Below are 13,212 nucleotides of genomic sequence, written 5' to 3'. Positions count from 1 at the left end.
CTTGAGATTGAGAATTTATATTTTAAATAGGACATTCCTTTCCAGTTAAAGTCTTTAAGAAATAAAAATTTGAATAAATTTAGAATCAAAGCAACCTAAGATTATGCTTTTGTGATATCTGTGCCTTTAAGAAGTAGAAATGGTTATCCCAAATAAAATTGGACCAATACTACTTTATAGATTGTCTGCATGATTAAAAGCAACAGCATATGTACCTAGTACAACGCCCTAGGTCCCCTTAGAATAGAGACTCAATAAATGGTATCTGTATAGAAGGGAATGGAAGCCAGAAGTCAGGCATAAAAGAAATTCTAAGCTAAAAAAAGCCTAAGGCAGGAATGAAGTCTGTCTCATCAATCAGTTTATTTATGATACCTAGCACAGAATGTGATACTTAGTAGACTCCAAAAATATCTACTGAATAAATGGGTATATTATTTGGAAGATAAGATATGCTAAGTTGGCCAGGCATGGTGGCTCATGCCTGTAATCCCAGCACTTTGAGAAGCTGAGGCAGGAGGATCACTTGAGCTCAGGAGTTCGAGAACAGCCTGGGTAACACAGAGAGGCCCCATCTCTACAAAAAATAAAAAAATTAGCTGGGCAGGATATCGTGCAGCAGTTCTAGCTACTTGGGAGGCTGAGGTGGGGGGATCGCTTGAGCCAGGAGGTTGAGGTTACAGTGAGCCAAGATAACGCCACTGTACTCCAGCCTGGTCAACAGAGCAAGACCCTGCCTCAAAAAAAAAAAAAAAAAAAAGCTAAGTTGCGATGCTCTGTAAGAAGGAGTCAAATATAAGTACAGAAGAGTGCTACCTGTGTTAGTGTGGCAAAAGAAACTTAGCTTAGAGTAGTGATTTCTAAGAGTGGCAGGCAAGAGGTGAGAACAATATGAATGAAACACAATAATGTGTATCCTGACTGCTAAGAAGATAGTTCCTACTGATACATTAAGGATAAAAGACCACACACTGATGTTGGCTGTGTAGATTATTGAATAAATCTAGTCACCTATCTGACTTCAGTCTATATTCTTTTGTATTTTCACTACAATACCCATAAATGAACCAATTGCTACAAAAATTTTGACAGTATTGCTTATGTTTTTGCTGTTGTTGCCTTAGACAGTACTGAAAGGATACTTTACAACTACCTTCAATCTCTGCATAGGTATCTTCTTTTCCCAATTTAATATACTTCCATAAAAAATATTTAAAATTTTTTGGCTTTGTCTCAATTTATATACTAACATTGTAATTTTTTTAGTTTTGGAATATTTGCTACCACAGCACGTTATTACTATCATACATTATTTGACTTATGTTCAGATAAATTAGCAGGATACAACCTCTAAAGCTTTGCCTGCTGGTCAAGGTTTTCATTAACTAAATGATACTAGTTTCTTATTTACTAACATAGACACCCACCAATATGAAATTCTCTCTGGATGCTGATTATTAGGTCAAAGAACTTTATTATCAATACCATCATTCTTTTTTTTATAACAATAAAATGTTCCCATTATAAAAATATCACTATTAACAAAACCATCTCTCTCTCAAGCATAGTAAAACACAAACTGCAGAAGGAATGGACACTGAAGGTCATTTATATTTTTAATATCCTTCTATTTTTATTATACTTTTAATATCCTTCTATTTCATCATGGTTTTTTGCAATTACTATTATTCTAAGTCAAGTACTCTGATGACTTTTTCCTCATCAATTGTCCTTTTTACTGAAGGGTTTCTTTCTGAAAAGTTTCCTATGTGTTTGGTAATGTTTAAAAAAAAATAAATTAGGCCAAGCATAGTAGCTCAAGCCTATAATCCTAGCACTTTGGGAGGCCAAAGCAGGAGGATGGCTTGAGCCCAAGAAGCTCAAGACCAGCTGGGCAACACAGTAAGACCCTATCTCTATAAAATAAAAATAATAAATTACATACCTATAGTCTAATATTTTTAATGTAATGATGGCACGTATATTGACTCTGGATTCACTTGGTAGTGTCATGGCAGTCTCAGTAGCAGACTCACTTTGGCTAGGTCCATCATCTGGCAAAAGAAAAGTTATATGAAGCCAATATTTATACTACAAAGTCATTGTTAAAATTCTTGATAATATATTAAAACAGTGTACATGATATCTAGATATTATTGGTGAGAATGCCTTTAGTCATATGCTTTATTTCCAATGACTCAAATCTCAATCTGGAATTTAATATTTAATAGAAAATAAAGTTACATAGCATGGCTTCAAAACTGTTTAATGAATCGTACTGAAAGGAAATTTAGCAGTAAGAAAGAACCTTCATAGAATAACTATGATGTATAAGAAGAAACAAATAACAAGTAATCCTTCCTCTTAAGTAAAATAATATGGTCCACTAGAAGAAATTTGTTAATGAAAGAAAACCATTATTTCCCTCAAATGTCTACCAAATAAGCATATGCTTCTTAGTTTAGAAGACAACAAAATTGATTATCCTCAATCACTTAAAATTTGACAATCTGCATAACTGGGTAAGTCTTTGGTACATTTTATATGTTAAGATTTTTTTCTTAGCAAATGCAAGACTTTATTTTTTATAGATATTTTCCTAACATGCTTGCATACTCACACATTCACACACCATCAACCACCTTACTAATCTCCAGAGACTGTTTAACACTGTCATCATATGGTATACATATTTTTAAAAATACACATTTTAAAAGAAATGGCTTTGTGTTATTTTTGCAAAAAAGACTTGAACGATAGAGAAGTAAAATAAGACTATCACTTTTGAACAATGTGAAAACGATGAAACAGTCCCAGCATTAACACATAAGAGCAGAAGGCACGCCAAAAGAAAACAAAAAAAATTAGTAGTATACCTGATCTTGCTTCAAGCCCAGTAGGCTTGAAGCAATAAACATTTGTTAAATATTATTAAGTATATTTCTCTGGCATTGAGCTCATCAGTTATTTGTTAGTCAATAATGATTAAGCTATTATTGCTTCCCAGGCAAGTATCATATGAATACTTTATTCACAGAAGTAGCACAGAATAAATGACAGAATATCAAACAGAAATGAAAGACATCAAGGAAAGTATTAACATCAAGTTAATGCTCTAGTAGTAGTACTACTCCCCTAGCAGTTTGGTTAAGTTACTTTAAATAATATGTAATACAGTGCCAAAATTAAATAAGCAGAGAGACAGTATTAAACCAGCAACAAAATCCAGCATTGTTTTTAAAATATCTATGTATACTACCATGATCGTATAATGAGATAGGGTATTCTCAACAATTTCCAAAGAGCTCCTTTTAATAATTAGCATCAAGGAGAATATAAGGAGAGCGTCTATGGTCTCTGGGGAGAAGACTGTTGCAAGAGAGATTTCCTTTCATTATATATCTTTGCATATTGTTTATTTTTTTTTTACCATGTGCATTTACTGTCTTTTTCATTAAAAAAACTACATAATTTTTAAAAACATCAAAATTTCAAATTGAAAGGGCCATATAAGTGCCAAACACAATAAATAAAAGTGGAACCACACCAAAGGTAATTACCATAAAATTTCAAACAATGTTAACGAACAGAAGATCCTGTAAGTTTCCAGAGAGAGATGTAAGTTTCCAGAGAGAGAGAAGAAAAAGTTGTAATTGTACAAGTGACTGACAAGAACACAGCCAAATAAGAGGTCAATCACATAAGCAAGAATGCAGATTTTTTTTTTTTTTTTTCTGAGACGGAGTCTCGCTCTGTCGCCCAGGCTGGAGAGCAGTTGCGCGATCTCGCACTGCAAGCTCCACCTCCCGAGTTCACGCCATTCTCCTGCCTCAGCCTCCCGAGTAGCTGGCGCTACTGGCGCCCGCCACCACGCCCAGCTAATTTTTTTGTATTTTTAGTAGAGATGAGGTTTCACTGTGTTAGCCAGGATGGTCTCGATCTCCTGATCTTGTGATCCGCCTGCCTTGGCCTCCCAAAGTGCTGGGATTACAGGTGTGAGCCACCGCGCCCGGCCACGGAGATCCCTTTTTAGAAATTTTCGGCCGGTGGCGGACGCCTATAGTCCCAGCTACTCGGGAGGCTGAGGCAGGAGAATGGTGTGAAGCCGGGAGGCAGAGCTCGCAGTGTGAGATCGCGCCACTGCACTCCAGCCTGGGCGACAGAGCGAGGCTCCCTCTCAAAAAAAAAAAAAAAAAAAGAAAGAAAGAAAGAAATTTTCACATGTATTCATTCGGTGAGTTTGTAGGGCATGATGGGTGAATTAGTTGAATGAGTGTCACCTAGAACGAAGTCTTCAGAGCTTCAATTTATCCCTTTGAAGCAAATAGGCACTGATCACTCTGCCTCTCCAGAAGGTTTAGAAGGGGTTGGAAAAGCTGATGATCCTAACTGTCTCTTAGAAATAAAAGTAAAAAACTGGAGTCCATTTGGTTATTTATTTGTTCCTTCATTCTATAACATTATCCATCACACATAAACTGGCAGGTACTATCATAAGTAAGAGAGGAAGACAGAAGATGAACTCGATCTAGTGGACAAGATAAACAAAAATTACAAAATAGTATGGTAAATACAGTAACATATGTATGTTGAATGTATTTTTATGGGAGCAGTATGTGTTGAGGGTAATTCCCAGGAGAGTAACCACCTCAGAACGGAGTGAGAAATTACAAGCTCTTGTCAATAGTAGAAGAATTGAAAAGAATTTGCCATCTTTTAAATTTCTCCATTTCATTTTTTAGATTTTTTTAACGTTTGATTTTATTCTCCTGTATTACTCTTAAAACGAGAGGAACTAAGTGAACCATCATTTTCTGAGGCAATAGGCTGAGGGTTGGAAGAACGAACCTTAGGAAAACTACTAAATATGTTAGCCAGGCCTGTAGAATAAGGCTAAGGATGGAGTGGGTGGCTACAAAAAAAAAAAAAGCAGATAGTTCTTGGAGAACATGCAGAGCTAGTTTGTCCCCTGAGAAGACATCTGAGAGGGACAGAGGTGTAAAATGCCCCAAAGTGTGGTCCCCAGAACAGCAACATCACCCTAACCTGGGAACTTGTTAGAAATGCAAATTTCCAGGCTCAACCCCAAACCTATGAATCATAAATTCTGAGAGTGGAGCCCAGCAATTTGGTTCACCAAGCCCTCCAGGTGAGGCCAATGGACACTAAATATCCAAACCTATTTCTTTAGTCAAGCACCCCACTTACATCACATGAAAGATGATGAACATAAATTGATAATATATAACCAGTAGCAATACCTGGGTCTAGATCTAATTACTACAAATGTATTCATTTATCCCCCAAACTGTTACCGTGCTTCTACCCTGCGGCAGTCACTGTACTAAGTGCTGGGGATATAAAAACGAGTAAGACACTGTGAGTGATAAACTATGGCCAGGCCTATTGTGCAAAGTCCATCCTAAGCCTGATAACAGAGACAATAATTGCCCAAAGACTGTTCCTTAGTACAAGATTGCAAAGAAACTAAAAATATGATTCCAATTCATTAATATATAATTTACTGGCATAAATTATTTTATGCCCAGTTTATGAGTTTTCTATGGTTGCTTTAACAAATTACCACAAACTTAGTGACTCAAAACACACAAACATTATCTTACAGTTTTGTAGTTCAGAAGTCTGCAATGGGTCTCATTGGGGCAAAATCAGGGGTTTGGCAAGTCTGCATTTCTTTTTCCTTTTCTTTTCTTTTTTTTTGAGACAGAGTCTCACTCTGTTGCCAGGCTGGAGTGCGGCGGCACCATCTTGGCTCACTGCAACCTCCGACTCCCTGGTTCAAGCAATTCTGCTGCCTCAGCCTCCCGAGTAGCTGGGATTACAGGCACACGCCACCATGGAACCTTATCATGCCCAGCTAATTGTTGTATTTTTAGTAGATATGGGGTTTCATCATCTTGGCCAGTATGGTCTCGATCTCCTGACCTTCTGATCCACCCGCCTCGGCCTCCCAAAGTGCTGGGATTATAGTCGTGAGCCACCGCCCCCAGCCTGCATTCCTTTTTCTAAAAAGAATCTGTTTCCTTGCCCTTTCCAACTTCTAGTAGCCACCTCATATTCCTTGCTTCATGGCCTTCCTCCTCCATGTTAAGCCAGCAACAGTGGTTCTTCTCACATCCTATTATGCTGACCTCCTCTTCTGCTTCTCTCTTCTACTTTTAAGAATCCTTGTGATTATACTGGGCCAACACAATTCATAATAATATCCTTATTTTAAAGTCAGTCAATTAGCAATCTTAATTGCCCTTTGCCATGTAAGGTAACCCATTCACAGGTTTCAGGGATTAGGGTGTGGCCATCACTGAAGGGTCATTATTATGTCTATCAAAGGTAGCATAGCTAGATGATCCTGGTGACAGAGCAAGAAATTAAACTCAGAACGCAGATCAGAATCAGGTGATAGAGCTTGAATAAAGGCAATGTTTGCAATCAAAGTAATTAAGCTTAATGTCATGATGGCATAATTGGGGTTGGCACCTGTCTTAGTCCGTTTGTGCTACTATAACAAGATACCACAAACTGGGTAATTTATAAACAATAGACATTTATTTCTCACAACTGTGAAGACTGAGAAGTCTAAGATCAAGGCCCAGCATTTGGTCTCTGGTGGGGGCTTTCTTGCTGTGTCCTCATATGGCATAAGGCAGAAGTGCAAGAGAACACTGCCTTCAACCTCAAACCCTTTTTTTATAAGAGTGCCAATCTGGCCAGGTGCAGTGGCTCACACACGTAATCCCAGCACTTTGGGAGGCCGAGGCAGGCAGATTACCAGAGGTCGGGAGTTTGAGACCAGCCTGACCAACATGGAGAAACCCCATCTCTACTAAAAATACAACATTAGCCGGGCGTGGTGGCACATGCCTGTAATCCCAGCTACACATGAGGCTGAGGCAGGAGAATCGCTTGAACCCAGGAGGCAGAGGTTGCAGTGAGCCGAGATCGCGCCATTGCATTCCAACCTGGGCAACGAGAGCGAAACTCTGTATCAAAAGAAAAAAAAAAAGAGTGCCAATCCTATTCATGAGAGTGGAGCCCTTAAGACTCAAATTTCCTCCCAAAGACCACAATTCTCAGTGCTGTTGCACTGGGGATTAAGTCTCAACAAAATTGTAGAGGGGAAACCATCACTGAAACCACAGCAGCACCCACTGGGGAATTTACCAATCTGGCAGGACCTCACCATTGGTAGGCACAGTATCACCACCACTGGAAGATATCTCCCGCCAATAAACTGGGGAGGCTTTAGAATCTGCACTCACTTAACATCTCCAACTTGAGATGCTCTTCTTACAAGGGTCTTTTTTTAAAATCTAAAATCGATCCTTTGAGCTTATCACAAACTGTAATGACTGTAAGATTTGCATGTCAGATTTCTAATTTGCAAACCTCAAACCCAGTTCTTAAAAAGATATTTTATAAACAATAAAAACAAATTTTTAAATTATAGTCCATTGATATTTACCTAGCCTACTGATGTAGAACAGAGAACAAGTAAATAACTATCAGGATTATTTGAAAGTCTGTGATAACAAAATAAGAAGGTTTAATACTATTTAGACGAATCAAGGATATCGTAGGGTAATTCCACACAATGCTACCTCATGAAATTGTGATCCTCAAAACACACCTTTCAAAAAGGTATTATCTGCATTCTACAGATAGAGATGTGTAGGTTCAACATAACAACACATCAATTAAAATGTAAAAATTATAATAATGATCATCTGTGGAGAATGATTTAAGTACTCTAGAAAAAGATTAATTTTTCAAAAATAATAACAATTTCAGAGTTATATTTGTAGGATATCTGGGACTTGTATATTTACTCTTCCTAGCAAAAGATAAATAACAGTACATTGCAGAAAGTTTATCTAAATCCTACATGAATCACTAGACTTCTGCTAGACACTGGGAAGAATATAAATTAATCACAACCAAAACTTAATAAGCTTTAAAAGAGAACAAGATTTTTCTTTGACACAGTGGAGTCTGAGGAATCTGTGGACCACGTTTCTACATTTGAAGCATCACAGACAAGTGCCTTTTAATGAAAGTTTAAGTTTATTTTAAACTGGTACATAACTTCATGCTTCTGGATTGTTCAGTTTCTTTAAAGTTAGCAGTCTCTACTCACTTCAGCACAAAGTTTTTATCTCATTTTACCAGCATCCTTTGAATCAAATGATCAGCACTGTTTTCAATTTTCACCAATCAATTTCTACCTCTAAAACTGAGAAAAGAGTAGTTAAAAAGCAGAGAAGAAAAGCTGAAGGAAAAAAAAATATGAAGCAATGAAGTGTCCCAACTTTTTCCTCAAAGAGCTCCAGAAAATTTAGAGATAATTAAATGCAATTCCACTCTAACTATTGTTTAAATACTTAGGCCCCATTACCCCAAAATTCAGATTTAATTGGGTTAAAGTCTGGCCTGGGCATGCAGTGTTTAAAAAGCTCCACAGGTGATTCTTATGTGCCTCTATACGTATGTAGATTGCTCTTTCACTGAGCATCTTTTCACTGAGAAAATACTTATTACTTATAAATAATAAAGTTATGCTTTGATAAGGAAAAAGTCTTGGGCCTTTGTATGTATGTGCAAAGTTAAGTATTAATTCAAAATAAATGTTTCAGTTCTATTTGAAATTCCCCTTAGATTATGCACACACATAATTGTTCTCCATATGATTATCACAATTTTAAGAGTCTTGCCAATATATGCTTTGAATAATTCAACCTATTTTGAAGTCCAAAGGGATTTTCTAAGTATGTATTTTCTAAGTATGTATACCTGTACAAATACCAAGAAAAATGGAAGAGATAATTAAACCCCAGAAACTACAAATGTCAGGAAATACCAAGGGATTATTTAAATGTGATTGAACAATCAGGGAGAGAAGGAAGAGTGGTAAGATGTTAATAATATGACCAATTATTGGCAAGAAGCGAGCAACAAATAAATAATAAATAAATATGGCCCGGGCATGGTGACTCATGCCTGTAAATCCCAACACTTTGGGAGGTGAGGCAGGAAGATCACTTGAGTCTCGGAGTTCAAGACCAGAATGAGCAAATATCAAGACTCTGTCTCTAAAAAAAAAATAAAAATAGCCCGGTGTAGTGGTGCACACCTGTAATCCGAGCTACTTGGAAGGCTGAGGCACAAGGATTGCTTGAGCCCAGAAGTTCGAGGTTGCAGAGAACTAGTATAGTGCCACCGTACTTTAGCCCAAGAAACAGAGCAAGACCTCACTTCTAAATAAAAAAAAAATCAAAAATTTAAAAAATTATTTTTAAGTAAATTACTCTCTCAGGCTTTGAATATTTATATTGAGATATTCCTCTTTTTATTATTTTTTAAAGTAGCTGAGCTGGATATTTTCTACTTCTGAACTTCTTAAACAATAAGGCCATTCCTTACATGCATTTGTTTTTGGCTTGGTTTTCCCTTGCTTTACAATCCTGTTCTAAAAAAATTTTCCCCATCCCCAAAAGAAAGGAGAAAAAAGGAAAAAAAAGAAAAAAGAAAAGAAAGAAACAGGGAAAGAGACAACATAAAGGTTGAAAGATAAAAGAGCTATGAAAAACTGAGAAGAAGGCAAAGATACATATATGGAGAAGTTCTCAGTAAAAGATTCTACTGACATTTGGCCAATGGGCTTTCAATTATTGCTTATTGTAGCAGACTGCTAGTTTTACCCAATTTTTGTTCTCCTTTTGCGTAGACTTCACATAGAAAATATACTTCCCAGAGATCAACTTCCATCATGACAGCAAGAGGAGCTCTGTTAATCTGCTCCACAGAAAAGCTGGTTAAAAAGTGTAAAAAAAAAAAAAAAAAAAGAAAGAAAAAGGTCGAGGGGGATGCTGAGCACGGTGGCTCATGCCTATAATCCCAGCACTTTGAGAGGCTAAGGCAGGCAAATCATCTGAGGTCAGGAGTTCAAGACCAGCCTGGCCAACATGGCAAAAACCCATCTATACTAAAAATACAAAAAAAATTAGCTGGGCGTGGTGGCAGGTGCCTGTAGTCCCAGCTATTCAGGAGGCTGAGGCAGAATTCCTTGAACCTGGGAGGCAGAGGATGCAGTGAGCCGAGATTGCACCACTGCACTCCAGCCTGGGTGACAGAATGAGATTCTGTCCGAAAACAAAAACAAAAACAAAAATAATAATAATTTAAAGCCTCTGGAAATGATTCTATTTCTATTTATTTTGAGATGGAGTCTTGCTCTGAGTTGCCCAGGCTGGAGTGCAGTGGCACAATCTCGGCTCACTGTAGCCTCCACCTCCCAGGTTCAACTGATTCTCCTGTCTCAGCCTCCTGAGTAGCTGGGACTACAGATGTGTGCCACCACTCCTGGCTAATTTTTGTGTTTTTAGTAGAGATGGGGTTTCACTATGTTGGCCAGGCTGGTCTCGAACTCCTGACCTCAAGTAATCCACCTGCCTCAGCCTCCCAAAATGCTGGGATTATAGGCGTGAGCCACCATGCCTGGCCTTGGAAATGATTCTAATAGCAAACAGCAAATGAAGAAATAGCTGTTCAAGAAAATCTATGGAAATTTTGTAAGAGGTGAGTCTGTGGTATTTGAACCTAGACTGCTCCCTCTCTCCCCTCTTCTAGGTCAGAGAGGCAGAAACTCCACTCCAGAAGGCTACAACTGAGAACACAGGGTTCCCTCTCCCCCAACCCTCCAGCCCCAAACCCTATCTCCCAGCCAGAGGGCTTTCTTCCTGAGAGGAGTGTCAGCATTTCTCTACCAGCTTCCTGTTGCTAATGTTAAATCCCTGATGAGTAGGGTGAGGACTCCCTTCTTCCACTCTAGTCCCATGCACAGAAAGGAGGCTCTACCTTGAGCTTGGCATGATGAGAATACTGGGGCCCTGACTGCTCTTCCCCTGGCTCATAAGTTGCTGGTTCAAAGAAAGGAGAGGCAAACCAAGAGAACCTAAGTCTATTGCTGACTCCTTCTACTGAGTGTTCAGCTCCTAGAGGAGAGTGTTACTCTTAGAGAAGCTTGCCATCTTCCATATTCCCAGCTTCACAGCCTGTGCTCAAAGATTTTGCCTGGGGGAGAAACAGGTCATAAAAACGGTTCCTAATCTCTTCCCAAGGGAATTGACTTCACTCACAACAAAGCATGAAAGCTCTCAAAAACAATGAAGGTTATGGTAAAAGGCAGTTGGGATGAAATTCCTGGATCTACTGAAGATACAGCCTAGACTGTATACAAGCAGACTGTACACAAGCTAGCTCACAGGAGAGAACCAAGGAATAAGACAACTACAGAAAAGCTGAGTGTCTGTAATAGTATCAGACAAAACAGACTCAAAACATTTTTTTATGTCAGGGGCACATTATAATGGAAATTTAACAACATATCCTTAAACAACCAATGGGCCAAAGAAGATATCAAAAGAGAAATCATAAAATACTTTGAGATAAATGAAAATGACACAACATACCAAAACGTATGAGCTGTAGATAAAGCCATGCTTAGAGGGAAATTTATAGCTATAAATGCCTGTGTCAAGAAACAAGATCCCAAAATCAATAACCTAACTTTCCACCTTAAGATACTAGAAAAAAAGAACAAACTAAACTCTGGAGTCCTGATAAGATAAGTAAGCAACAATGAAAAGGGGTCCCAGGTGGGGGAGAACAGTTGTTCCAAGAGACAGGTAATCACAGACAACTTGCTGGCACAACATCCTGTTTCCAAATACCTCGCTCTGTACACAGCCCCAGCAGCAAGACCTCGTTCCACATAGCCCACTCCAACCATGAACATATAAAACTCCCCTCCAGCACCTGCCTCTTGGCAGACAGCCCCTTCTCTGCTGTACTACTTGTTGCATCCTTGCAACGTATCTTTGTACTTTCTCTAATAAATCTGCCTTTCTTTACTACAACTGTCTTGGTAAATTCTTTAACCACCCACAATGCTGGCCCCAGTCAGTCACACCTGCAATAGAAACCTAAACCAATTAGAAGGAAATAAATAATTAGAGTGTTAATTAATGAAATAGAGAACAGAAAAACAATAGAGAAGATCAATGAAACTAAACGCTCATTCTTTGGAAAGTCAACAAAACTGACTAATATCCAGCTAGTGTGGCCTAGAAAAAAAGAGAGAAGACTCACATTACCAGAATCAGAAATGAAAGAGAGGACATTATTACTAACCTTACAAAAATTAAAAGGATAAACTATGGCAACTATATGCCAACAAATTAAACAACTCAGATAAAATGGACACATTCCTAGAAAGATACAAACTACCAAAACTGACTCAAGAAGAAACAGACAATGAGTATATCTATAACACGTGAAGAGTAGTAAAAAAACCTAGCCACAAAGAAAAGCCCATGCCTAAATGGCTTCACTGCTGAATTCTACCAAACATTCAAAAAATTAATACCAATTCTTCATAAATTCACCCAAAAAACAAAAGAGGAGGGAACATTTCCCAACTCATTTTATGATGCCGTTATTAGGCTATCACCCAAACCAGAAAAAAAAAAAATCACAAGAAAACAACAGATCAATAACTCTCAAATTCTCAACAAAACACTAAAAAACAAATCTAGCAACATTTACAAAGAATTATACACCATTACCAAGTGGGATTTAACCATGGATGCAAGCTGATTTACCATCTGAAAATCAATTAAGGTAATACAGCATATTAACAGAATTTTTTAAATCACACGACCATCTCAACAGATGCAGAAAAAAATTGACAAAAACTCAACAACTCTTTTAGGATAAACACACTCAAAAACCAGAAGTAGAAGGGAACTTCCTTAACATGATAAAGGGCATCTACAAAAAACCCACAGCTAACCTAATGTTACTTAACGATGAAAAACTAGAAGCTTTCCCCCAAAGATGTCCAGTCTCAGTCCTTCTATTTAGTACTGTCCTGGAGGGTCTAGCCAAAGGAATTAGGCAAGAAAAGGAATAAAAGGCATCCAGATTGGAAAGGAAGAAGTAAAACTATCTCTATTTGCAAACAACATAGTCTTGTATATAGAAAATCCAAAGGAATACACCAAAAAATTATTGGAACTAATAGTTTCATCAAGGTTGCAGGATACAAGATCAGCATTCAAAAATCATTGTATTCCTATACAGTTGCAAAGAACAGCACAAAAATGGAATTAAGAAAACAATTATATGCCTAATAGC

General features: G+C 37.8%; 1 protein-coding gene across 2 annotated transcripts in view; it reads right to left on the bottom strand.

Moving 5' to 3' along the window:
- LRRC40 (leucine rich repeat containing 40) overlaps positions 1 to 13,212 on the bottom strand; it is a 62,310-nt gene that overhangs the window by 14,263 nt on the left and 34,835 nt on the right. For both annotated transcript variants that reach the window (XM_024244748.3, NM_001131180.1), the window contains 1 exon segment: positions 1,946 to 2,054. In XM_024244748.3, the coding sequence (XP_024100516.1) occupies positions 1,946 to 2,054 (109 nt within the window).

This window comes from Pongo abelii, chromosome 1 (assembly GCF_028885655.2).
Source record: "Pongo abelii isolate AG06213 chromosome 1, NHGRI_mPonAbe1-v2.0_pri, whole genome shotgun sequence".
Taxonomy (NCBI): Eukaryota; Metazoa; Chordata; class Mammalia; order Primates; family Hominidae; genus Pongo; species Pongo abelii.
This window is presented reverse-complemented; position numbering and strand designations above follow the sequence as displayed.